This window comes from Aythya fuligula, chromosome 5 (assembly GCF_009819795.1).
Source record: "Aythya fuligula isolate bAytFul2 chromosome 5, bAytFul2.pri, whole genome shotgun sequence".
NCBI lineage: Eukaryota > Metazoa > Chordata > Aves > Anseriformes > Anatidae > Aythya > Aythya fuligula.
Window position 1 is genome coordinate 7,696,937 of NC_045563.1, and position 26,310 is coordinate 7,723,246.

At 43.3% G+C, this 26,310-nt stretch overlaps 1 protein-coding gene across 5 annotated transcripts; it reads left to right on the forward strand.

Annotated features, from left to right (window-relative positions):
- Positions 1–727: 727 nt before the first annotated feature.
- ZBTB1 (zinc finger and BTB domain containing 1) lies at positions 728–24,496 on the forward strand. 5 transcript variants are annotated; one of them, XM_032188179.1, is made up of 3 exons: positions 728–782; positions 10,243–12,154; positions 22,810–24,496. In XM_032188179.1, exons 2-3 carry the CDS (start codon positions 10,263–10,265, stop codon positions 22,844–22,846), a joined length of 1,929 nt encoding a protein of 642 aa, XP_032044070.1. In that variant the 5' UTR covers positions 728–782; positions 10,243–10,262; the 3' UTR covers positions 22,847–24,496. The 5 variants fall into 5 exon arrangements, with proteins under 5 accessions (XP_032044070.1, XP_032044073.1, XP_032044071.1 ...); XM_032188182.1 differs by having other exon boundaries at positions 10,243–11,982; positions 22,810–22,862; XM_032188180.1 differs by lacking the exon at positions 22,810–24,496 and adding an exon at positions 17,131–17,498 and having other exon boundaries at positions 10,243–11,982.
- The last annotated feature ends 1,814 nt before the right edge of the window (positions 24,497–26,310 follow it).

Here is a 26,310-nt window from a genome sequence, read left to right on the forward strand (position 1 = left end):
GATACGGCCGTGCGAAATTTCAGAAGAAAGCAAACACTTCCTCGTGCAACTTGGAGTTGCTTTTTTTTTCTGCTTTTTTTTTTTTTTCTTTGTTTGTTTTTTTTTTTTTTTCCCTTCCTCCCACCTCGGTAACCAAGCCGCCCCACGCAGGAGGAGGCCGCGGCTGCCCGACCCCATCTCCGGCCGCCCACATGGGCCATCCCCCGGGGGCTCATTTTGGAGATGGGGGGGGTGGGGGAGCGGGGGCGAAAACTCCGGAACAACACCGTGGGGATGCAGACACAGCACGGGGACACCCCCCACCCTTTAGCAATGCCCTCGGGGGGGGGGGGGCTCCGGGGCGGGAGGTTGCAAGCGGAGAAGGAGGAGGAGAAGCAGAGGGGGGGGGAAGGAGGAGGAGGAGGAGGAGGAGGGGGCGAGGCTTGCGGCACATGGGGAGGGGGCGCCCCCGGCCGCAGCATCCCCGGCGGCATGGGAGGAGAGGGCAGCGCGGCAGGGAGCCGCCCGCCGGGCCCCGGCGCTGTCGGCGGCGGCGCAGCAGCAGCGGCGGCGGGGCCGAGGGGAGGGAGGGAGGGGTCCGGCCCCGTGCGGTCGCGGCGGAGCCGGCGCTGCGGCAGCAGCAGGCGCGGCGGGGCGGAAGTCCTTTGTTGCAGCGCTGCCAGCAGCACCAGCAGCAGCAGCAGCACCGCCAGCAGCAGCGGCAGCAGCACCGGCAGCGGCGGGAGCAGCGCTCGCAGCACGGGCAGCTCCCCCTCGGCCACCGCTACCGCCTCGCCCCGCGGGTAAGCGGAGCCCCCGAGCCCGGTGGAGGAGGAGGAGGAGGAGGAGGAGGATGAGGAGGAGGAGGAAGGGGAGGAAGGAAGGCAGCAGGCAGCGCGGCGGCCGCAGCTCCGCCGCCGGCGGGAGGTGGGAAGTGCCGGGCGGCCGGCGTGGCCCGGCGCGGCATGGCCCGGCACGGCGCGCCATAGTGGGGCGGAGGGGGGGGGCGGCACGGCTCGGCTCGGCTCGGCTCCTCTCAGCCCGACTCATTTGGGCTCAGCCCGGTTCATTTGGGTTCAGCCCGGCACGGCTCTCGGCCAGCAGCCGCCGCGGTGACCTTGCGCTGGGCGGGCGGCCTGCCCCCGGCTCGTTTGCAGCACGGCTCGGCTCGGCGGTGGCACGGCTCGGCTCGGCTCGGGGCTGTGCCGAAGCGGGCGGGGGGCTGCGGGGGCCCGGGGAGGTGCCGGGGCTGGGCGCTGCTGCGGGGCTTGGGGTCACGTCGGATGTTGCAGCGCGCCGTGCTCGCAGCGCCTTCAGCCTCACGCCGTCCAAGCTCTGTTTATTTTTCCCTTTATTCTATTTTTCTTTTTAATTTTTTATTTTTTTTTTTTTAAAGCCAAACTTGGAGCGAGTTGCGGTAGTTGGGTGAAAAAAAACGGAGGGGAGCCGGAGCCCGAAGGGAATGCTCCACCCTGCCAGGCGGGAGACTTGGGTTTCACCCCGGGCTGGCACCGCTCGGGCTCGCTCTGGAGGCGGCGGGGAGGGAAGGAATTGCTCTGTCGCAAACAAAAAAACAAAAAAAAAAACAAAAAAAAAAAAAAAACAAGCCCTCTGTTGCTCGGGGAGCGGTGCTGAAAGGCTCGTTCCTCAAAGGACTCCTCTGGATAGAAAGGTAGCGAAAGGAGCGAAGGAAGCGGGACTGAAAACGCCGGGGGTTTGGGGCTGGGTTTTTATTCCTCTCTCCTAACTCGCATCCAAAGTTTGGCCCGTCTGTCGGCTGATAGCGAGCGCCTGCTCCTCCTGACACGTAGGCATGGGTAGAGGGATAGCACGGGGTGGATGCTGCCGAGCACTGGGATGTTTACTGCCAGATTGTATCGTCTGCTGGTGTTATTCCCCCTGCGCTACGCTCTCGCAAGGTACAGCGCATGCTGCAAAACTCTCTGGGGCTGAAGCAGTCTTGTGTTCTGTCGGCATTTAATTACATTAAACAAACATTCCTTTAATTAAAGGTGTTTGTTTAACATTCCTCATTACGGCTCTTGGAAAAACCCACACAGCAGTTGTGAGCAGGGGGGCCGTGGGCTTCTCGCTCTTACCGAATTAGAGCTGGAGCTCGCGTGGCGAGCGGGGGAGAGGCGTTGAGACCATATGGCCACGGAGAAAACTGGCCAAACGCGCCCCGTTGCAGTGCTGGCAGAGGCTTTCCCAGGCACTGAGTTGATGAGATTGTGGAGAGATTTCTGGGTGACTGGCCAGAAAACATGAGGAGTAGCAACAAGTCGCTTCGGCCCGCTCTGGGATACACCTGGGTGTTTGGATGGGTGAGGGAGGGCTGCAAGAGGGTTTAGGGAGCAAACACATGGGGTGGTGCTGCTCGAGGAGCTCGGAGGAGAAGTGGAAACCCCCTTTTCCACTCAGCCAGAAAGCTTGGGAGTTGTGTGGGGCAACATCACAGGCTTAACAGATGCTTCAGCTCTGCTGGCACGAGGCTTTTCTTCATCAGAATCAGCCAGCATTGTCACTGGCACGGGGATTTGCAGTGATCGCGATGAGAGTACTCATATCAGGGAGTGACTTGGGGTTTTAACTGCTTTCTTGCTTGTGTGGGTGAGGTTAATTGCTTTATTCACAGGTTTCCATTGTTGCTGATGGTGGAAAAGCTCTGAAAATCTGGGGTGGACAAAGCCTTAGTAGCTGCTTACCTGCTGTGTGGGGAAAAAGAAAACTGCTCAGAACTGAGATAATGAAAGTTTCCTGATTAAAAGTCCTGGAGTATTTCCCCTCGGTGGTTTCAGCTAGCCCTCTCTCGAGGGTTATTCCGAACCTTGCATGCACATAGTGTGAGAAACACGGTGTGCATTTTTTAAAAAGCTTGACTAGTGGTTTCCCAGCAGTTGGGTTATCTTCCCTGTCTCTGCTTAGGCATGGTAAACACCACCACACACAGAGCTCTGCTGCAGACACAGTATGTGGGCACAGCAGCTGACATAATTTGCATGAAGACCATTTATATCCTCAAATTTGTCTGGCAATTTTTTCTTTGTGCATGTTTTGCCATTGCAAAACTCTAGATTTAGCTAGCTGTTGCCCTTTTTTTCCATCTTAAACCTGCCTCATTTAATGGAGACCTGAGCAGCTTATTTTTCTTATGTGCTGCAAGTAAATTTTGAAGCATCTAGGACAGGAAAGTGTCAACGAAATATGTAGTCTGACCTGCGTGTCACGAGTTACTCTGCTTCATTCATGCATACCCTACCTGTTGCACTGGAGCACAGCTTGCATTTAGCCAAGGATGCTTTTCTGGAAGGCGCACTTATCTTTGTCTGAGGGTCTCAGGATATCCCCAGAAACCACCAAGATGCCTCTTGAAGTTATAAGGGGGTGAGTTGGGGAGGCCAGGTAGAAAGACTCATCGTTCAGCTGCAAGGCTTAAATCTGGTGTCAGGATGTTTTTCCACAAATCTTATAAACATGTCATTACCACTTTGCCTGACCACTTCTTACAACTGTAGAGGTGTCAGATAAATGATGACTGTGAACATCTAGAGTAATCTTTTGTGGCTAGCAAGTTACTTTAAAAGACTGCACAAAACTCTCTGTAATACTTCTTACTTCATAGACTGGATCTAAAGTTGAAGTTGAGATAGTTTGAACTAAAGCTCCAAAAGTTGCTGTTTCCTTAATTTGACCGCTTATGTTTTCCTGACATTTTATTCCTTATCTTTTGAGGAGTGTCCTTACCTGTGAATGTGCAAGGCATCTTAACTAGTTCTGGGTTAGCAGCTGAGAACTGTAACTTGTTAAGTTTCCACGTCTGTTTCTCATTTGTGCACGTGGATGCTGAATCAATGGAGAGCTCTGTGCACGGAGGGAGCAAATGGCTCCGAGGGCTCTCACTTGGGGGCTGGAGCATCTTACCTTTCCTGGGTTCAGGCTGAACCCAGGTATTAGCTGAAACTTATTTCTTCTATACATTGGCAACGAGGCTGTTTCAGATGAGTTGATTCAGCCATCAGGATGTGTATGCAGATGAGTATCTACATCATCTCAAGCAGCTTCACAACTAGCGTGCCCGAAGGCAGCTAATTGGAAGGACCATGGGGGGAGGATAAATAATACTGTCAGTCCTTCATAGTCCAAATAATGGAGCTTAATTAGGTTTTCATTGGCAGTATGTGGAATTCCAGTAACTGTTAATTCATGATCGTGTAGCCTACTCTTACAACACAAACTGTAGCTTACCCATACCTGTTATTGAGGTGAACGGTGGTCACCTGGCCCCCTTTTTTTTTTTTTTTTTTTTTTTCAAGTTTTGGGTAAGCAGAGCACTTTCTTGGACTCTACAGTGCTAGAGCAACCTCTGTGGCTCCCTCTTGATAATGTCTAGATAAATTTCTTGCCTTTTGACCACTCCATCCATGGTCAGTGCATTAGCTGAGTGTGCAGTTTTCTCAGGCATCGTATGCAGAGCTTGGACGTGTCATGTAGGATTTGCTCCAGAGCATCTAGATGCTGTCAGTTAGGAATCTGATTTCTTTGGTGGATCTGACCCATGGAGGCAGAATAATTTAACTTCAGAGAGGAGAGTTCTTGGCAACCTGCGTCAGAGCGAGATGCGTTGTGAGAATGGGATGCGGAATTTGCTTTCTGCTGCCCACGCTCCTGTTTCTTTGGATAACTGGGCGTTGTGTTCTTGAGGTTTTTTTCAGTCTCGTTTTCTATTAGCACCGAATTCTCCACTCATTTATTATACTTTTGTCCAGCCCGCTCTTGGTTTCCAAAGAAAAGCAGCCAGCAACTAAGCGTGTAAGCACTCTGTTTTTGCCTGCTCAGCAGTGGAAATGCTGGGTTTTGAAAACCACCTACTAATTTTAGGAGCCGAGAGGCTCCTAAATCGTGAACCTTGTGGTACTTCTTTTTTAAAGACAGAGAAGTTAGCAAAAGAACTTTACCAGTCTCCCTAAAAGGCTTGAAAAGGAAAAGCTTGAGGACTTTTCCTGAAATGTTTTAAAACTGAAGAAGCAAAAATTTTGAACTTGAGGAGATGACAGAAAGTGTGGAGCTCTGGTAAATGCCTGTTCTTTCTGGCTCTAGACTACTAAACAACATATTTGGTTAGTGTAGTGGTGCAATTCACCTTGTTCATGATAACATCTAAGTTGTAATTGTACCTGAGTAGTGACTCAAAATAAAAAAAAAAAAAAAAAGATGGCATACAAACAGCTGTAATCAAAGCCTTGCTGTGTAAATTTAAGCATTCGCTAGAAATAGAAGATGGCTGTGGAGACTTTGAGTTTGAAGATCAGACTGAAATTACCTGACTAAAATACCTATACTTCTTGCTTTTGTATCAGATACTGTTCTAGTATATCTTTTCAGAACACCTCTTGCATCCTTCAGTATTGCTCACGGCGAGGCCCATGGCTGTGCTGACTGCCCAGATCAATTGTTGCTGAAGATGGAGTCACTTAGGTTCCTCGTGGACTTCCCTGTGATCCTTGTGACTACAGTATTTGGGTGCTTCACAAATGCGGTGTGCTAGTCAGGCAAGTGGTCACAATTCTCATTTTGAAATAGGAAACAGAGTCAGAGAGGATCAAACCCACAAATTTTGGGTGGACAAACTCACATGCCTAGAGCTTTAATTTTCCCGGATACTTAGTGCTTAATACACAGAGGGTAGCTCCTGTTGGTATCAGCTGTTGCTGATTGTTTTCCCTGGTGTGGAGAAGTTGGGCATCCAAAAAAACACATGCCAAACTTACCAAAGACCGGTGGGGAGGGAGTTTAGAATGACTTGTCCTGACACTGAGAGAGCTGGGATGCTGTTCTCCAAAGCAGTGTTCTTTGTTGTGGGATTCTCCTCTTCTTCCCCCCAGTCTCATTTGCTTCATATCCTCCAAATCCTATGCCAAATGAGCAGGGATCTTGTGTTGTTGCGTGAAGAGCACTGCTGCTTGGATCTATCCCTGGACAGATCCCTGGGTGTGCCAAGTAGGGAAAGGAACCTTTGGTGAAAGGTTGGAAGACTACAATATATACATAAAAGACTGCTGAATGAATACTGTATTGGAGTTCAGCTTAATTATGTCATTTCTTGTGTATGAGCTTAACTTTGAGACCTTGGGTTTCCTTCAAAAAGATGTGTTTTTATTCTAATGCCTGCTTTCTTTCCAAAGAAAACTTGAAAAATAGTTTTCAGCATCGAACCATTAATGTGGGTGATAAATGCAGATCCCTGACATTTCAGCAATTAAAATAAAATAATGACAAATGATGACTTTCTCGGTGCTTGCTCTTGATTGGGAGGGAGCTTGTCAGCAAGCCTGTGATAATTGCTGGTGGCAAAGGAACAGCAGAAACAGGAATCCAGGGTTCAATTCCAGCTCTGAACGGGTGCCTGCTATGATAATTTCCTGTCTGTTCCCCTGCATAAGCATCTCCCCTCACCCTACCTATTTGGCTCTTCCTAGTCTCTTGCCCAAGCAGCTTCCCTCCCCCATTTAGATCCTCATTGCACCATCTTTTCCTCCCACTGCTGTTCCTAATCCCCTCTCAGCTCAGCATTTCCCTCCCAGCCTGTCTCACCCTGCCCTCCCTGCTCCCAGGGCTTTCCCCTTGCTCTTTCCCCTCGCTTCCTTCTTACAGTTCCCAATCTCTATGCAGTTTCACTAAGCCTGCTCCTTGCCCTGGCTCTCCTCATCCAAAACCAGGTATCTTTCCCTTTTGGCTGCCAGGAGGGATGCTAAAACCCAGTGGCGAGTTGTGGTGTGGAGCAAACCGCAGCAAGCCCTGCTACCAGTTCGTGGCTCTGTGGAGGTGACACGTGGCAGAAAAAAGGTGTTTTTGCTCTAGGTGGGATGGCTCCAACAGGCCCCCGTATACAAAGGAGCTACACGAGGATGAAAAGTTCTCAGCAAGGCTACAATCTGACATTATAGTAACTCACAGCAGTCTGAAGTATGAACAAATTTATAATTCCTACCATCTTTCCCTCTTTATTTTCCCCTAAGCTTCTAGTTTGGCCAAATTCAGGTAGATTTTTATATTGTGACCAAGAACTTGTCTAAGACATACCACTTTCTCCAATATGAAGTCTCTGTTTCAAGATTTTGGAAGAGAAACTTTTTTGAATTTTAAAGAGTAATAATTTAGATATACAAAATTTTTTCTTAACCTCATTTTTTGTAACCGTTCCAGCTGAAATTTTCTGGCAAAAAAAAAAAGTCCAAAACAGGCAATTCAAAAGGAAAGTTTTGCTTTTGCTGGTTGAGATGTGTTGAGGTTTTAAATAGCCCAACGCAGGCTCTCATAGTGGGAAGCGTTGGCAGCTGTAAATATATAGTTACGTACAGCAGGTTAATACAGCATCCAGAGGAAGTCTGCCAGTACTTTCATTAACATAGATAACTTCAAACGCACTCTATTTTAATACCTACATATAGTACTACAGTGATACAGGCTGTGTACACACCTGAACACCTTGCTGTTCCGATCAAGCAAACTCATGCTCAGGCTGGTTTCTTGCAGAGCAGTGGTAGGAGATAGGCATTGCCAAAGGGTTGTTTTTGCATATCAGGACTTAAGTGCTGAAAGCTCTGCAAGAGTTCCCCTGTCAAAAGAGGAGATACCTCTCACCTTTTTCACAGAAGAAAGAGAAGTCGAGTCTGTGCCATTGCTCCAGTGACTGCTGGATCACTCCCACTGTTTTGCAATGCCTCTCCTTGCAGGTGCGTGCAGATATTTGTGAACTTCTTGGTTACAGGCTTGCTGCCTGCACTACTTTTTTTTTTTTTTGTTGTTGGAAAACACAGTGGAATACTTATCGTGCACAAAACCCTTCAAATTTAAATGAAAAGTTTAAACTTGCAACTTTATGAGTAGAAGAAGATTAAAACATTGTTCCTCTAGCAGTCCTGAGCCTTTTCTTGTCGTGATGGCAATTCATACCTAGAGGCTAGTGGTGTCTTAGACTGCATCTTCTCACTGTATCTTGTTGGTGGTCAGTCTTACAATATGGAGGTTGAAGTCAGTTCTTTGTCATTATGCAGCTGCTGTTCTTGAATATAATAAAGCATACTTCATCAAGTATTAAGTATGTAATGAATTACCACAAATACAAAACACCTTAGCACTTGGAAGAATGAAGTGCCCTTTTGTAGTGCTTGATGTTGAGAGCCTTGCTGTGTTGTTTTTTTTCCTTCAGAAATAACTGAAGTTACCCAGTGACTTAGACAACAGTCTAATTTCTGTAGGGAAGACATGAAGTTGTTTCAGAGATTCTACTTTCACAGCCACCCTTTTGCTAGTTAGTGAGAAAACCATTAAAGGAATTTATTGTTGTAAGTCGCATTTCTGCAGTGGATGTCAGTGGGCCAAACTGGTCAGAGAATTGTTATGGCAGGGTGCTCACCTTGAGTTTTGGGGTTAGAGGACTGGGTTGAGGGGAGAGGAGCAGCTGTCGTTCAGGTGCTCTTCATCAGTATAATGCAACTCAGATCTCAGGGTTCCTGTTGCCAGACAGTCTTCTGCTGGCAGCGATCCATAAGTGCTGTGGTAGAACTGGCAGCAGGAATATTGCTGGGCAGGGGTGAGCCTTTCCTCATCTGGAGAGCGTGAATGCATTTCTTCCATGGCAGTGCTTGGCGGAATGAAGGAGACCACTGACAAATATTAGGTCTGCTGCTTAACAACCCAGGCAACACCTCTGACTTGTGAATTCAATGCTAATTGTGGGATTTAATTTCTTTGCTCGTTTTGCAGCCTCTAGGAGATGTAAGCTGTCAGGGAGATGATGGGGAGGGAATAAGAAGAAACCAGGGAGCATTTTTGTGTGTATTTTGTTTAAATGTTGGACAATTGAAACAACAGTAACGTATTAAACTGCAGCTTATGACTCAATGAAATGCACGGATTGATTTATGTTGTTTGCTAGCCTGTACTTTGTGTATACAAATCTCTTGCAGTTATTTCTATTGCTTGCAATAATCTTTCAAGATGTTAAGAGTGTTCATTATTGCTTTAGGTTTTTCTTCTCAGTTAGGGTATTCCTTATACTTTTTTGCTTTTTCAAACTGCCCCACCCTGCTCCCTGTGTATTTACTACAGATTTTGTGTATCAGTAAAGGTTTTTCCAAAGTCAGTGGTGACTAGCCATTGAATTTCGCCTTGCTTGGTTACAGTTTATCTTCTGTGAATTGAATGCACACCTCCTGTGTGCAATATATTTCTTCTGGATGTTTTTATTAACATAAAACAGTGTGTTTTCTTCCTCTTTTCTGTTTAAGACCAGTAAGTCCTTTCATTTAAACCAGCTTTCAGCACTCACAGAACTTTCCCTCAAGTGTTTGCAGTTCCTCCTTGAGGCTTCATCCCTCAGAGCCTCCATCTCTGGCTTGCTGGCCTTTACAGTTCTCCATTAGCTGATTTTTTTTTGACTTTGTCCGGTCTCCAATCTAAATGTTTTGGCTGTATTATGCTGCTCTGAAAGAGCGGTTTTGAGAGGAGCTGGAGGCACGGCATGCACCACTTCCTGCCCCCCTGCCGCACAGTGACCGTCGGCAGCGGGCCTGCGGGGCCCGGCCAGCCCCGCGCTTCTCAGAACCCGCTTCAGTTTTACAGTTCCTGCTTTGCAAGAGGCCTCGCAGATAAGGTCGAGAAGATCCCTGAGCTGCCCTAAAGAGCAAACGGCATGTGGATGTTGTGCTGGTGTCTCTTCTCAGCCGCCTTTAATGGGGAGGGAAAGACCAGTCTGAGCCCAGCCTGGTTTCCAGTAATGTGTTGCATCATATGTCCCTTGGACTGACAGGTGAAAAAGGCAAGTTGAGACCGAGCAGGTGGTTTCTTACAGTCGGCTCACCTCGCATAGCTGTTGTCCTGGGGCCATCTTACAGAAGTCTGCACTGTGAAGTTTTTGAAGTTCAGCATCCAGAATTCATATCTGAAAATCTTGGCTGGAGGACTTTGAGATACATGTTTGCTAATTTATATTCTAGCAGCGTTGCTCTGACTGACATGTGTGGTGGTTATGTTTATTAGTTTGCTAGTCTTGTAAGTCTAGTGGTGAGAACGTAGAATTATGGATGTTTTCACTGGCATCAACAATAGTTACCAGCAAAGATCTCCAGACAGGAAATTATACCACAAACAGTGTGAGAATAGGAAGATCGGGAGAGGAAAGAGATGGCAGTTCTTCCCTACATTTAAATACATTCTGCTTTTTGTGCTCATGGTTTAACAGATGTCTTCTTCTCTATGCAGGGCTATAATTGAAGTACAAGATGGCAAGAACCAGCCACAGCAACTATGTCCTTCAGCAGCTAAACAACCAAAGAGAGTGGGGCTTTCTGTGTGACTGCTGTATTGCTATCGATGATATTTATTTTCAAGCACATAAGGCAGTCCTTGCTGCATGCAGCTCCTATTTTAGGATGTTTTTTATGAACCATCAACACACTACAGCCCAGCTGAATCTAAGCAACATGAAGATTAGCGCTGAATGCTTTGATCTTATTTTACAGTTCATGTATTTAGGAAAAATTATGACAGCCCCTGCCAATTTTGAGCAATTTAAAGTGGCCATGAACTATTTACAGCTATATAATGTACCTGAGTGTCTAGAAGATATACAGGATACAGACTCATCTAGTTTAAAGTGCTCATCTTCTGCTTCTAGCACCCAGAATAGTAAAATGATATTTGGTGTGAGAATGTATGAAGACACGCTCACCAGAAATGGCAGCGAAGCAAACAGGTGGGGCATGGAGCCGCCAAGTTCAACAGTTAATACATCCCATAACAAAGAGCCCGATGAAGAAGCTTTGCAGCTAGGCAGTTTCCCCGAACAACTGTTTGATGTCTGCAAAAAAAGCACCACCTCCAAATTCTCTCACACAAAAGAGCGTGTGTCCCACTCGCGCCGTTTTGGAAGAAGCTTCACCTGTGACAGCTGTGGGTTTAGTTTTAGCTGTGAGAAGTTACTGGATGAGCACGTGCTAACGTGCACTAACAGGCATTCGTACCAAAGTGCCAGGTACTACGGTGCTGAAAAACTAGACTTTAGTGAAAAGGACTCTACTTCTAAAATAATCTCTACGCAAACAGAAAAATACAAAGGGGACTCAAGCCAAGCTGCTGATGATTCTTCGTCTCCTGTGTCCAATGTTACAAGCAGGAAAAGCAGCACAGTTGCATCAGAGACCTCAGGTGAAGAAGGAAGTAGAGCCTCCGAGAGGAAGAGGATTATTATCAAGATGGAACCAGAGGACAGTCCTGCAGACGAGCTGAAAGATTTTAATATTATTAAAGTGACAGATAAAGACTGCAATGAGTCTTCTGACAATGACGACCTAGATGATGAGCAGGAAGAGCCGCTTTACAGGTACTATGTTGAGGAGGAGATCAGAGAGAAAAGAAATGCTCGGAAGACTTTAAAACCTCGTTTATCCATGGATGACGATGAAAGAAAGTGTTTACAGAGTCCACGGCACCTTAACAGGAAAGCTCCTTCGGTACAGGAAGACGTGGAGAATGCTCCCTGTGAACTTTGTGGGCTAACAATCACTGAGGAAGATTTGTCCTCTCATTATTTGTCCAAACACATAGAAAATATATGTGCCTGTGGCAAGTGTGGTCAAATACTGGTCAAAGGCAAACAGTTACAAGATCATGCACAGACCTGTGGAGAACCCCAGGATCTGACCATGAATGGTATCAGAAATTCTGAGGAAAAAATGGACTTGGAAGAAAACCCTGACGACCAGTCAGAAATAAGGGAGATGATGTTTGCAGAGATGATAGAGGACTTCAGGGACAGTCATTTCCAAATGAACAGCCTTCAAAAAAAACAGTTATATAAGCATTCTGCCTGTCCTTTCCGATGTCCTAATTGTGGTCAACGTTTTGAAACTGAAAACCTGGTGGTTGAACATATGTCAAACTGCCTAGAGCAAGATCTGTTCAAGAATTCCATGATGGAAGAGAATGAGAGAGATCACAGACGTAAGCATTTCTGCAATCTTTGTGGGAAAGGATTTTATCAGCGTTGTCACTTGAGGGAACACTATACTGTTCATACCAAGGAAAAACAGTTTGTTTGTCAGACATGTGGGAAGCAGTTCTTAAGAGAGCGCCAGTTGCGGCTCCACAATGATATGCACAAAGGAATGGCCAGGTATGTCTGTTCCATTTGTGATCAAGGAAACTTCAGAAAACATGACCATGTACGGCATATGATATCTCACTTATCAGCTGGAGAGACTATATGCCAGGTCTGCTTTCAGATATTCCCAAATAATGAGCAACTGGAGCAGCACATGGATGTTCATCTGTATACATGTGGAGTATGTGGAGCAAAATTTAATTTGAGAAAAGATATGAGATCCCACTATAATGCCAAGCATTTGAAAAGAACATAAGCATAACCATACTGTTAAAACATTAAGTTGGCAGCAGAGAGAACACCAAAGCAAGGCATACAGTATAGTAGACAAAAATTACAAAAAAAAAATTTTTGAAAATAAGTCTTTTTTATTATTTTTTTTAAGACCCTCTTAATCATAGGTGTCTATTTAGGCTCATTAAGTATATAGCTTTGAAAAGCATCATGTGTTTAATTATTACATTTTCACTGTTTCCTAATACCAGTTTCTGTTCTTAATTTTATTGTTTTACTAAGTAGATATACAAATCATTATTTTTAAACTGTAGATTAAAAGCACAATGTTACCCCTTCACTGACTGCTATTAAACAGTTCTCGGATCCATGTCCATAAGATGAGTGCTTCAATATTTCCATGTGTTGTTTCTTCATGTGAAAATTTTAGATCACAGTGATTAACATGCAAGAGCATAATTGTTCATGCTCCCCAAATTAATTTTCAAAATGAAAAAGAACAATGACAAGAAATAATCCTTTGCTCTCTGACCCTGCTGTAAGGGCAGAGCTGGCTGTCCTGATCCTCTGCTTCTTGGCTTTGTTGAAATTTGCATCCCAGTGGTCCGAGCGCGTAGGCTCAGTTAAACCTTGCAGAGCTGGACTGGCGTGCGCAAAGGGAAAGGGAGTTGATGACTTGTGATAACTGAGGAGTTCCCTGCAGAGTGGTCATTTTCCAGACTTGAAATTCTAGCAGAACTGTAACGGGCACTTCTGCTGTACAACTGACCTTGGCCTTGCGTTGTCTATTTGTACCCACCTGGGTCTATATAACCTGCTTATGGTAATATACAAGGGAAGACTGGCTATGGTGGATTGCTAGGAATACGGAATTGTGATGTGCATTGAAGACTGCATTTCTCAGCCTAGCTGTAAATGGGTGCCTTGCTGCTTTTGTTGGGAAGTTAAGTGGGATGGGTGTGAAGATAGTCCCATTGCTTGGGTGGGGAGGGGAAGGGGGAGCGTGGCTCATGTTTATCTTAGATTTTTTTGTTTCTTGTTTTCATGAAATTTTCTGACTGTTCTGTTTTTCAATGAGAATATAACAAGAAAAGACTGCAGAGTTTGCTTAATAAATGCGAAGACATTTAATGCCTTTTAAGATTTCTTTCTGATTCTAGTATAGCCCCAATCTGTGTAGCTTGTCTCTTAATTCAGTTGAACTTAAAAATCGTACTAAGTATCAGCTGGCAACGACTCAGTGAGGCAGTCTGGCCTTTGAGAGAGCAACCAGCTTTAACTCTTAGGCATCAGCTGTCTAAATGTTTGTTAAGCACATGGTTTTTAGTTGTGGGGGAATAGGATCCTAATATGAAATGGTAGAGAAAACTATTACAAAATAAAGGCTACCTGGACTTTCTCCCAGCAGATCTCACTTTATCAAAGAGGGTGATAGCACTATTTCCCACTCATGGAGAGAAGAAAGTGATTTTGACCACCTTGTGTGTCAGTGCTGGGGCTGAGAGCAGGAGCTGATGGCCTAGTCCAGGGCTTCCATGCTCATGTTGCTGTCAGAGTTGTTTCTTGGAGATTATCAGGGGTATCCTGCTTTAATGTTAGACTATTTAGAGAAACTAATACAGTTCAGAATCTCTACTGTAACTGAGTATCAATCATCTTGCATTTACTCAGTTTTAGTCAGAATTTCTCTCGGGAGTTTAACGAGCATTTCTCCTAAGGCACGGTGATGGCGACGGGCCCAGCCACCAGGCCGCAGCCCTGAGCTCGCAGCTGGCTCCCAGGACGCTGCTTCAGTTGCAGCATAAGCCTTTTGCATTTCTGCTGTGACTGCTCAATCTTGCCGTTTCTTGTACAGATCTGAAGCCAGCCAAGTCCTGAATAGCACTGGGACTGAAAACACTGCTGATGTTAATGCACTCCAGCGTTTCGATTAATTCAGAGCTTCTCTTGTCCTGGGATTTGTTCCACGATTCTAAGCTGGACTTAAGCATATAAGAATTAAAAGATAAGCATATAAGAATTAAAACAGCCACTTAAAACAATTGTAGCTCTGGATCAGTGGCAAGAAGGTGACTAGCAGGATATTAAAATATTTAACTGTCTGTAATGATCATCTTAGAGACAAAGCAGTCAGTCCAGTGCTGTAGAAGCGTTGGGAGGCCTAATGGGGTGCACACCAAATTTCTCTGACATGCAGATTCTCAAGATATCTTAAGATATCAGCTATGGCTGAACCAGGAAAAGCAGCTGAGGGAAGTGAGGGTGAGCTGGAAGGTGCCAGGGGAGTTGAAAGAGGAGCCCTGTGGTATGGGGAGAGCTGCAGGAGTGCTAAGGCTCGGTGGGAGAGCAGGGACTGGTAAAGTCTGGAAGGGCTCAACAGAATTAGTTGTAGAGTGGGAAGCAGAGGGGAAAACATCCCAAAGGTGGCACGGAGGGGGAGCCTGGAGGAGTGGGTGGATAAAATGTCCTGTAGACGCCTGTGAGACCAAAGTGAGCATGACTCAGCTTGGCTGGGAGAGCTCTCGGCCTGTGTGATTAGCTCACTACGGCACAGACTCATGGTGTGGATCGTATGCCGAGGACGGCCAGCCCCTGTGCTGGAAGCACTGCAGCGGCACAGCAGAGAGCAGATTAAGGATCTTGTTGAAAAGGTGACTTGTATAAACTGAAAAACTGTTCCAGAATACAGGGGAAGGCTAATGGTAATTTGTTGGCACTCCTGCTCAGGGTCAAGAGCCCTTCTTTAAAATCTGAACTTGACCCAAAAATACTTTAACAATGACAACAAAAACTCAACAAACAAACCGAACTTCCTAATTTGGGTAGAGTGTCAATTACAGAAGTTAAATCTAGGAATTGCGAATATTTGGGTGATATCTAACTCTACAAACACTCTGAAATATCTTTGTTTTTCAAATATAAAAGGTATTGTACTATCCTTACAAAGGAAAGTTTGTTAAAACTTTCCTATTGAATTTGAAGTTTTTGTTTCATAAGAACAGGAAAAAACAGTGCCTTGGAGTTCACACGTATGAATGCCCAGAATAAGGCTCAAAAAGAGCATGAATTGGAGTGCCAGGGAAGCTTAGAGTAGATCTACTTGTATGCAGGCAGAGGAAAAAGAATGATTGAAATAGCCCAAAAAGTAATTGGGGAGTATATGAGAACAAATCAAAGGTAATTAGGCAAAAACAAGGCAGCCTTGCTCCCAAATAGATGGGGAGAATGTTTTTGGTGATGTGACGGTATGCAGAGGAACAGCATTGGACTATTGAAGAAAAGGTCCAGAATGCCAGGCTTAGGTGCTCTGAACAGGGAGAAGGGGTGGGTGCCAAGCCTACCTACAGCTGTTTGCTCCTGGGGAAAGGGGTGTTCTCCCATGGGATAACGTCCCAGGAGTGTGAATTGATGTGTTTCAGCCCTTCTGCTGTGAGAAAAATCAGTCACTGTGTAGACAGAATGAAAGTAGACCTGAAAAAAAAAACAATTGCAGTTACAATATCCTAGAAGTCTTACCATTACTTGAAAGATAATGAAGGGGAAGCAAAAATACTTCATTTAAAGTTCTGTTTCCTCTAACAAATTTGTACTTCTCAGTCATTTAAACGTGGTGCAGGAAGGGGATGCAAAGGAACTATGTGGAGTGTTAGAGCGTTAAACCCTTAAAGCACTTAAGGATCCTTGAGTGTGGACATGTGAGCGTATCACATTAGACAAAGCATAGCAGAAAGGAACAAGGGCTTGCTGGTTGTTCTGTCTTATATTTTAAAGTGATTTGCTATTCTTATTTCTAGAGATTTTCTCTCTTTTCTGTTATTTTCCTCATTTTGGCAGTGGGGTGGGTTGCAACCCTGAAAATAATTTATTAGTAGCTAGCATAGCTCTTAGATTTCAGGATTTACTGAAACTTAAAGGGAACTCATAAAGACCTTGGGTAAGCTTTAAAATATAACAGAAGCTGCCAAGCTTCTTATTCATATCAGAGGAGATGTTTAATATGTATACACACTTGTAAAATACTTGTAAATGCTTATTGGCAACTTGTTAATTCAAAGAGTATTTACATTTGTGTAGAATAATATTTGTAGCTAGCAGGTCCATGGAGAAACCTTGATTTGAATAGATTAGAATATCACAGAATTGTAAGAATTTATACTTTTACTAGGGGACTTTATTTAACATAGTTAATGTAGAAAATACAGCTCAGCATATTATTATTCAGAGCTGAAGACATTGTTCTGAAGACTGCTGTTCTGGAGAATGTATAACAAATACATCGTTATACAATAGAAAAGAAAAGATATAGAGAAGTGAATACTTTGAGTACACTACTGAACACAGCAGTGCTAAAAACATCGTGAGCATCTCAGCTATTGCTGAGGATACAAGTTAGTTCCTGATGGCAGTGCCAGCCTGGGCACTGGCAGGCCCCTTCCTCCCCACCTAGTGTCAGCTCTCATACCCTTGTGTGTGTGCCACCTTCTCCATTGTCGTGGAGCATGTGTCTATGTCGCTTAACAATGAGCTACGTAGACAATGGACTTTATTTTTCCCTGTGGGGATTTTTTTTTTGGCTGGACCAGTTCCCCATTACGCTTCCCTCCCCGCCTCTGTCTCAAGCCTTGTGCGAGCACAATAGAAGGGGTGGCACGAGGGGAGAAACGAGTGGCTGGGAGGGGGCTTGTTTGCTTACACGAGCTGTGGCAGAACTCAGAGCGTGGCTGGAACTTAACTAAGTCTCTGTCTCCCCCCAGCATCTTCGTGGAAGCTGCACTCTTAATTCATCTCCCATTTCCTGATAAGGAAAAAAGGCAGCCCAGCCTCTTGCATGCAGATGAGACACATCTATGCTATCTGCCCTCTTTATAGGAATTGGAAACCTTCCTGCGTTCAGCTCACCCCTCAAATATGCTCTGGAGCTTTCTTCATCTTTCTTGAAATAGACGACGTAGCGCTCCGTGCTGGGTTAGTGCGGTTGGCCCGGGCCCGAGGCCAGGAATGAGCTGGGCCCCTTGGCCAGCCCAGCACCAGGAACTGCTCCCACCTTCCCCTGTTCTCTGTGCCCTCCGGCAGCAGCTGGACCCTGCTCTCATGCTGCCACGCTTTTCTGTATCTTGTGATACTGGGAGACAGTTGTCCGGTTTGGTCTGATGTTGAGAGATAGGGGTCATTCCTTTTAAAGCTAAGGAGGTGCCAGCAGTATCTGTTCAAACCCCAGCATGCCTGCTTCTGGATTTTAGGTGCTTCCCGATCTGAAAGGGTTAAAAATCAAATATTCTCAATTGGTTTGAAGCTTGTCACTGACTTAAAGATGGAGCATGACTAATTTGACTTTATAAAAGTCTGCTGAGGGCTAGAAATTAGGAACATGTTTTTAAAAGCTGACATTTCTGTAGTTCTCAGTGGCTATAAACCAGTTTTCTGCATTATCATCCAACTTTCAAAAAATCTCCTAAAAAATTCCTGTGCAGTGTGCTCTTGAGACAAGTTAGTAGGCTGAGTTTTTGAAGGTGTAAGATGCCAAAAAAAAACAGGACAAGTTTTATACATTATGTGTCTTCTGCCACTTTTACAGTTACTTTACAATTCTGGAACTAATTGTGATTTTATGTTTTCATGAAGAAAGACAAATCCTAATTTGATACAGGGCAACCGACCGCATGACTCAGGAGTCAGCTTGTCATGACTATAAATGTGCAGCCCCGAAACAAACAGCCCGTGTTCCTTCTTGTGTGCTAGGATGACCACTGCCAACTTTACAGGAGAGATGCTATCAGATCTTTCTTTGGGTCATTTTTGTCCTCAAATGTCTTCTGTCTTTTTAATTGAAGTCAATATTGGGCATCATGTTTTTAGAGAAACTGTTTCCTGTATACATTTGCTATTAAAAAGCAGTTGAAAATGTGTTTTTAAAGTTTCAGATTAGTGTGTGTAAAGGAACATATTGAAATTATAAGAAGGGCAAACAAAGACCAGATTTTAACTGCCCCTTTGTTTCACATAGCCAGCCTGCCACGCCTCATCCCGAGAACCTAGGATTTCAGAAGTGTCCAGTACCTTTGATTTTCTTCTAAGTCAGAGGGATACTTCTGTGCACTATGGTCTTACGCCCCATATTAATAATCGTTTTCTAAAATACACATCTGTCTCATGGTGGATTAAAACATACAACTATAACTTTTACCATTCAGAGAAAACAAACAAAAAAGTTTAATCTTTTCTTATGCCTTCTGGCATACTAAAACTATAGTAAATCTTCCTGCAACTACAACCACAAAAACAATGCTGTTTCTCATGTTTCCTGTGGGAGAGAAAAAATCGAGCCCTTTCAGAGCTGTTTAAGAACTTCCCTCTCAATGACTAAGTCTTGATGCTGGTGTTGTTTTTACTTACTGTGATTTGCATCAGTGAGATTTTGGGGTGTGTGTGTGTGTATATAGATATAGTAAATGAGATGATCTCAGACAAGTGTGCCTTGTGGTTCCGCAGACATCCCAGGACTCCTGAGAGGGAATGAGAAGCGAGCATTCCTCAAAGGTCTCAAAATCCCAGAAGCAGGGTGGACTGTTGGAAATCCACTGGGAAATCCAGGGCTTTCTGTAAATCCTTGGTTTCCAAACCTGTCTGTAAGGCAAAGTGTCAATGCATTGCCAAGGTCTCTGCAGCAGTACTGTTGCCAGCATGAAAGATGCAAAAAGCAGACCTTCCCTTGGGCTTGTTTTCTTTCTCCCCTGTTACAAGGTTTTTATGTTAAAAAATCATCCTTTCAGCTTTTCTGTTTGCAAAGGCGAGGGCTAAAAATTTGCCTTTTTCTTACATGTTCATTTGAACCCACTGCTTTAAAAAATAAATGATAAAAGTGGTGCGAGTTGGTGACTCAGTGATACCTATTCTCTCCTTTTTTAGGTAACTGTCCCACTACACTGGGGATGGTTACCAGAGGGGCATCTGCTTCTGAGTCCCCAGAAAATGAATAGGAAAAATAATGTGATGCTCTCTCCATGGAAAACAAAACAACACAAGACCATGAGTTTGTGGAAAACCAATACATTGACTAAAAATAGGGGGTTCTGAATATCATAGATTAATTTTGGTTTTGGCAATAGATATACCATGCCTGTGGTGTCTGCCACACTCCTTTCTTTTGTAAAAGTCATTGTTAGAGCATTTATTTGGGGTGTGAAAGATGGTGCTTCTCTTCTGTCCCTGCCTACAGGGTTTCTACATCCCCTGAGAGAGTTTCAGCTAACAAACTGCTGAGATTCTGGTTTCTAGCCATTGGTTATTTAATTATTTATACAAAGGAAAAGTATTTTGAGATGAAATCTACCATATCCTTCCTTCAGCAGAAGGAAAAATACAGTAGGATTGTAGGGGGGAAATACAGGGAAGTGATCCTGGGAACTGATCTCAGTACCTCCCATAGCCCAGGAGAGCTCAGATCTCTCAGCTGCGTTGCTATCAGATAGATTAAACCTAATTTTTGTGCACCTACACGTGCTGTAAAGCCCAGCACCAATTACAGTCTGGGTGCCTGGACGTGTGAGGGTAAGCCCCACCTAGGCTGCTTTCAGGCGGGGTTGTGTTTCACATAACTTTCACTGGCTGATGCTGACATTGTCATTCTGCCACAAGAGACAGTTCCTGCTGAACAGTCACTTAGAAACTGAAAAATGTGTTAATTAAGACACAAGAAATCTCCTAGTAATTACTACAGTTCCTTCTGCTCTATTTTGCTGTGCAAACAAATAGTTAAATAGTTCAAAGGCATTTTTCTTTGTAGAATGTTTGTTTGATTGAGTTCAGTGTGGCTTAGACCCCAAATAAAAATACTAGTTTCAAACAGAGCACTACTATAAAAGTAGAAATAGTCTGTGGCCTTCTAGACCTCACAAACGATGTTGGTTTGTTACACAGAGTCAAAACAAAGATGTCCCTTAAAACACATGCACATTAACTCAGTGTCTTTCGTATACCACAACCTTTTATCTCAGATCAGCTTTCCTCTCCACTCACTATGGCTTTGCCAAAATCCCTGAGATCCTCGACGAGCTATAGACTACTCAGCAAAAATCATACCGTGTATGAATGGGCTGTATAGCTTAGATTATTAGAGAACAGGCTTTGAGAGCTTCAGCTCCTGTTTTCTAAGCTTGAAGTACTCCATCCCTCAGATTTTAGAACAGGGGTTATCTTTTCTTCCTGATCCCCTTTATGTTGAAGAAAGCAGGGTGACAAAGAACCCTGTAGATGCTTCTCTTTTAAACAGAGCCTGGAAGATATTGTTAATTGGGGTGGTGGCGGCTTTTTTTTTTTTTTTTTTTTTTCTTCAGGTCCTTAGTTGGCTGAATATTCAAATTTATAATAAATATGCTAAGCATTAAAAAAACGTTATTAGTATGTGGTGAGATAGGCTGAGTTCAACCACTTAATGTAACAGTCAAACCAATGCAGATGCTAGTAGTACGGGAACCTGGTATCATGCCAAATCTGGAGAGTTATCTTTGATCTATCTCCAGATCCCCCTTTTATTTGTAAACATCCAGCTAATCACAGACTTCCTCTGACTTTTATGAAGTGGAAAAAACTGCATCCTTTGTAACATCTATGCAGCGTGTTAACTTTGCAGATGTTCATGGACTTGTGCGCTGGGAGGTATGAGCTCCATCTGGCGGCTAACTTAAAACATGCACATTTCTACTTAAAAGGCAGACTATTTCTGCAGTTCAGCGGAGTTTAATGTGTGAAGAGCGTAGAAGATCCTCTGTGTATTCCTAAAGCAACTTCTGTTTTTAGGGGTAGCCTGAAGATTTTAAAGTATGGGAGGAGGGCACAACATTATACCTCTAATGTAGCTCACTGTGGGCTACCAGCTATTACCAATGCCAGCAGCACGTTGGTATTCATAGCTCTGTACATACACCACACGACCACAGTTGGCACTAATTAACAGTATTTTTGCAGTCTCATTGGAAAAATGTAATTTAATATTCACAGGCAACCCACCTTCCCACACTCAGGGGTGGTCCCACACAGCACAGTTGGCGTATTTGAGGGTGGTGGTGTAAAGAAGCTCAGTCATGCTGCATGACTTGTGTGTGATTGGCAAGCAACAGGGATCTTTGCCTGGAAAATGTAGGCCAGCATCTTAATAAACGTTGATATTAAGCACTGATATTGCCTGGGTAAAAATAATGTTCATATACATATCGTAATTACAATATTTTGTCTCCTTTGTTAATTTATAAACAAAAAAATGCATTTCCTGGCCTTTGAGCCAGTCACATAAGAGCTACTTTGAGATAACAGTACCAGTCCAATGAATTCCCCACCGAGATTCAAGGCGTGTAGTAGGTAGCTGCGTCGAATATACACGTGCTTGCTGCCAGAACCAGCAGGCTGTTGCAGCTAGCAGTTTGCCCAGAGGTGTGCCAGGAAATTCAGCCTTCGGGATGCTCTGGCAGGTACGCAGTGCTGATACACCTGGCTTCCCGTGCAGCCTCGAAGGTCGTCCTGCTCTGCAGTTTAGACACAACCACTGGGTCTGGTGCTGTCATCATGCACTTAGAACATCAGGTGTTAATTAGCCAGTAGTTAGGTGAAAGTGGGACAATCGTATACTTTGTACAACGTGATTCACCTACGCAGAGAAAGAAGTCGGTGATACCAAGAAAAAGCCCTCAGAGGATTGTCTTTAAAAGTTACTTCCACGTGTTTCCAATTTCTTGATCATTCTTATTGGATACAAAGCTGCTCACATGTGTCATAAATTAGTGCGGTCCAAAAATATCACAGGAATTGCAAATATTTATATCATTTAGCTGCATTTAACCCAAAATAATAATACTGGGGAGGTTGAGTAAATACGTAATAGTCATCCCTGAACGAGGCAAGTAAAAATAATGAAAATGAATGAAGAGGCAAATATGAAGCAGCGAGAAGTGTTCCAGAGCGGTGGGTGTTCCAAGCTAGGAGAAGAGTAGGCTGAGGGGAAATAATACTCATGTAACTTTTCAAGCATCCACTAAGCCAAGCCGTAAACCACTGCTGGAAAGTTACACATACAGCAGCAAAAATAACCTCTGGGAGGCTTAGGAATTGAAGTTTTTCTTCAGAAAATCTGTAGTTGTTTTGAAAATGAAAAGCAAGGAGAAGGAAACAAACAAATGAAAGGTTTCTGAAACAAGATCGGAACATTGTTTTAAGGTTAAATTGTGTTTTGGTGGGGTAGGGATTGAAGGAAAGGAACCATATGGCTTTTAAACAGAGTTCCCTACTGTGGTGGGTGCTCTGAATATAACTGAAGGATGGTATTTGGAGCAAAACCACACCACAGTGAGGTGGGAGGGACCACATCATGCTAGCAAATATAGTACTAGAGTGTGGGCTTCTGACTTTTAATATTTTTCTTGCATTTCTTTTCTGCATGGCAGTAGTGAAATAGGGACTTCTAAGCTTCTGAACAACTGAGAGAACCAGGTTTGAAGAAGACATGAGGAAGAACTGGTCGACAAAAGATTTCATAAAAACTCAGAACCGCGTGTGCCAGATCTGCATTGGCACCACCTTTGCTTTTTTGACATACTGCAGCAGTCGCAAAAGGCACCAAAGCAGTCAAATTAGAACATTCAGTAAAAGTCGTTTTGGACTCTTCTCTGTGTTACAAAAATTTACTTCCTTGTGACTATTATTTACACCTGTCAAAAACAAATTTGAAGTCTCTTTCATGGAGCAGACAGCCAAAAGAGACAGATGCCAGGTGTCGAGGGCTGCACTGAAATGAGCTTGCAGAATTTGCTATTCTTATGCTGCAGCACTGCTTATACAAAATGTGGCTTATTAGGATTTCTGTCAAAAGCTGTTTAGACTTTTTAGCTTAAACATTAAAAGTATATACTCAAGAATTAAAACTTACGCATTTTCAGACAGTTACAATGCTAAGCTATCAAGTGTTAGAGAAAAAATGTTTTAGTCTGAACTACAAGGTCAAAAAAAAAACTTAAAAACTGAGCACAAAGTGCCCTGAGGAAGGCCAGGATGTTGAGAAAGATCCAGCTGACCAGATTCCCCTTGCTGCCATGATCATCATTTGCAAGCTGAAGAGGACCTTCCCTGGAGCTCAGTGCTTGTATGTGGAGAGTAAAGAAATGGTGCTCTGGTCTTATTACAAGAATGGTGAAAAATTGTGACCAACAAGGAGATGAGTAAACGTGAAATAACCTTCACAGGGCACAGTGTGCACAATGTTCTGGATCTAAGCCTTGCAAAAGCTTGTTTGAAGAAGAAAATCAGGCATTCATTTTCAGATTTGAGTATTGTAGGAACCCTAATATTTGCAGCCAAATTTATGGAAAACAAACGAGCAAACAAAACAAAACAAGGCAGTAAATGTTTCAAATTAGGGCCAGAACGGCTTAAAAAGCATTAATTTCTTTTGCTTCTCCAAACAACAGTGGATCAGTTTGAGACATGTAAGCAGACTAAACATGCTGATCTATATTCTGCTCTAGTTATGCATCTTACTAATTCTACTCATGACTATAAAAGGATGTTTCATTGTTCAGTACAACTGTTATCTCAATAAGTCTGTCTACAGTTTTATTTATAATCAGCATTATTTTCATTACTGTTGTTATGAAGTGTGTACAATATTGTCTGTATTGCAGCTTGTATAGGGCATATGTCTGTGCTTGCTTTACTCTTTTTGAGTTTATAAAGTTGCTATACAAACGCAAGAAAAGATGTTCAGATATCTTTGAATGTGGTTGCTTAATCTGATTACGTAGCCCCAGACATTTCAGCATTTAGGTGTTTAAGTTATCAGCAGTATTAACACCAAACATCTTAAACATAAACATAGGAACTTTAAAAGCCTTCAGTACCATAGTGGAAGGCTGACCCTTCTGTCCCAGTTGCTGTGCTGGAGCTATGGGGAAGACAGTGAATATGTAGAACATACAAGACACCACTGGGGAGTCCTCAGGGAGAAGGCTCAGCACAGCTGGGGACTCCAACAGAAAATCTGACATCCTTTCTGTAGAGAACAGGAAGCACCCTTGCAGTAGGACCACCACCAAGGAGAGGAGAGAAGGGAACTATGTTTATAACATAACCTAAAGATAGGCCTGGAAGTATTGAGACAAATCTTGCTTTTTTTTTTTTGCTTTTTTTTTTTTTTTTCTTCTTTTTTATCCTTAAGCATAGGACATCTAGAACAGGCTGTTACTGTTCTGTAACTTAGCAATTATTTATATGTAGCCTGTGTAGACTACCAGTGAAGACATTCCAGGTTAGTTTTCATCACCTTTAAAGCTTAATCTGTGCTTTGATACAGTATCTTAAATAAAATGTTCTTACAAGTCTGCTTATTATTTTTATTTAATTCCATCTTATACCTGAGTTCATAACAGCTGCAGCAACAGGGTGAAGTTCCAGTTACCATCTGCTTCATCTGCTCCTGCATTTTGCCCATTCACCTGATAAGTGACAGTGTTGAAAACTGAGATGAATAAAAATCAAATAATCACAGGAACGAAAAAATACGTGAAATCCATAGCACTGCTATGGTTCAATTAGCACCAAAATTCTTCACACTAAGCATTTAAGTGAATCTGAGAGATTAATCAAATGACATTGACCTGTGAGTATGAAGTATTGGTCTTTCTTGTGTTTACCGGATACCAATTTCCTTGTTTAAGACATCATCATTTCTTCAGCTCTATAGTTACTGCCAATAATTACAGTATGTTTAATGCCATTCATAGCTGTTCTACATAAAATTCTCTGCTTTCATTTATTAACCACCCCTAACATACAGTATTGTTTTATTATCTTCAAACAAGACCAAGCAGATTTAGTCTGTAAGTGTACTAGAAGATAACATTAGAATTCAAAATAATTTTGGCAAGGTGCAGATATGATCTGAAAACATAAGGTGTTATTTAATAGGAACAAGTGCAAGTTGGAATCATTAGCTGTGTAAGTAAAGGAACAGCTGCTTAATTTCCATTGAAAAGAATTTGTGTGTTATTTTGGATCAAATTCCAAAAATGACTCTGCAATGTTATGCTGTTGCAAGTAGAGGTGAAAATTTTGATGTAGCATAATCTGCTCCTTCAGAACTACTAGGGTGTGAGCTACTGATGTCTCCAGTTTAAAAAAAAAAAAAAGAAAGAAAGATACAGGTCATACACAGAGAATCCAAGAGAAAGCAATGTGAATGTCTAGAAAATGTTGTCTTTGAGGATAGATCAACTGATTTTAGGTCATCTTACAGAAGAGATGGCAAAGGGGAAATATGAAATATAAATACATGGATATAAAATATGAATATAAAAGCTGCTGGCAAAGAAAAATAGAATAATGTTTTCTCATATCCACAATGGATGGGAATAGAAAAATAATTGGCTTAAATTGCAAGAAAGGAGACTTTGGTTAGGCACGAGTAGACTAAGTGACCTGCAGAGGTCTTTTTCTGATATGATTCTACGATTAATTGCAAACTAGCTGCTTTAAAGTCCCCTATTTGTTGCTCGCAGTAGGGCTGGCACTGTCTGTTAGAAACGGAGGTTGCAGTTATAAAAAGTAGTCAAGAAAGGAATGCCTAAGGTGCACAGCACACCAGTTTATCTACTTAGCATTAGTGATACTAACCTCAGCTTTTAATCATGCCTCAGAAACTGTCAGAAGTGTATGTAAATAAGATGCTCTAAAACCACTTAATTACAAAATCCTTATTCCTGGAAACATCAAGAGTTAGTTTAATCAGTGTTACCAACGTTCTTGATTTTATTGAGTCTAATCAATCTGATGCAGTCTGGTTTTAGTTGTGAAATGGTGTAATCAGATATTTTATTTCTTAAATTATGAAATAAAACCAAACCAAAACAACAACAACAAAAAACCAAACCTCTAAAAATTACATGGAAAATCCT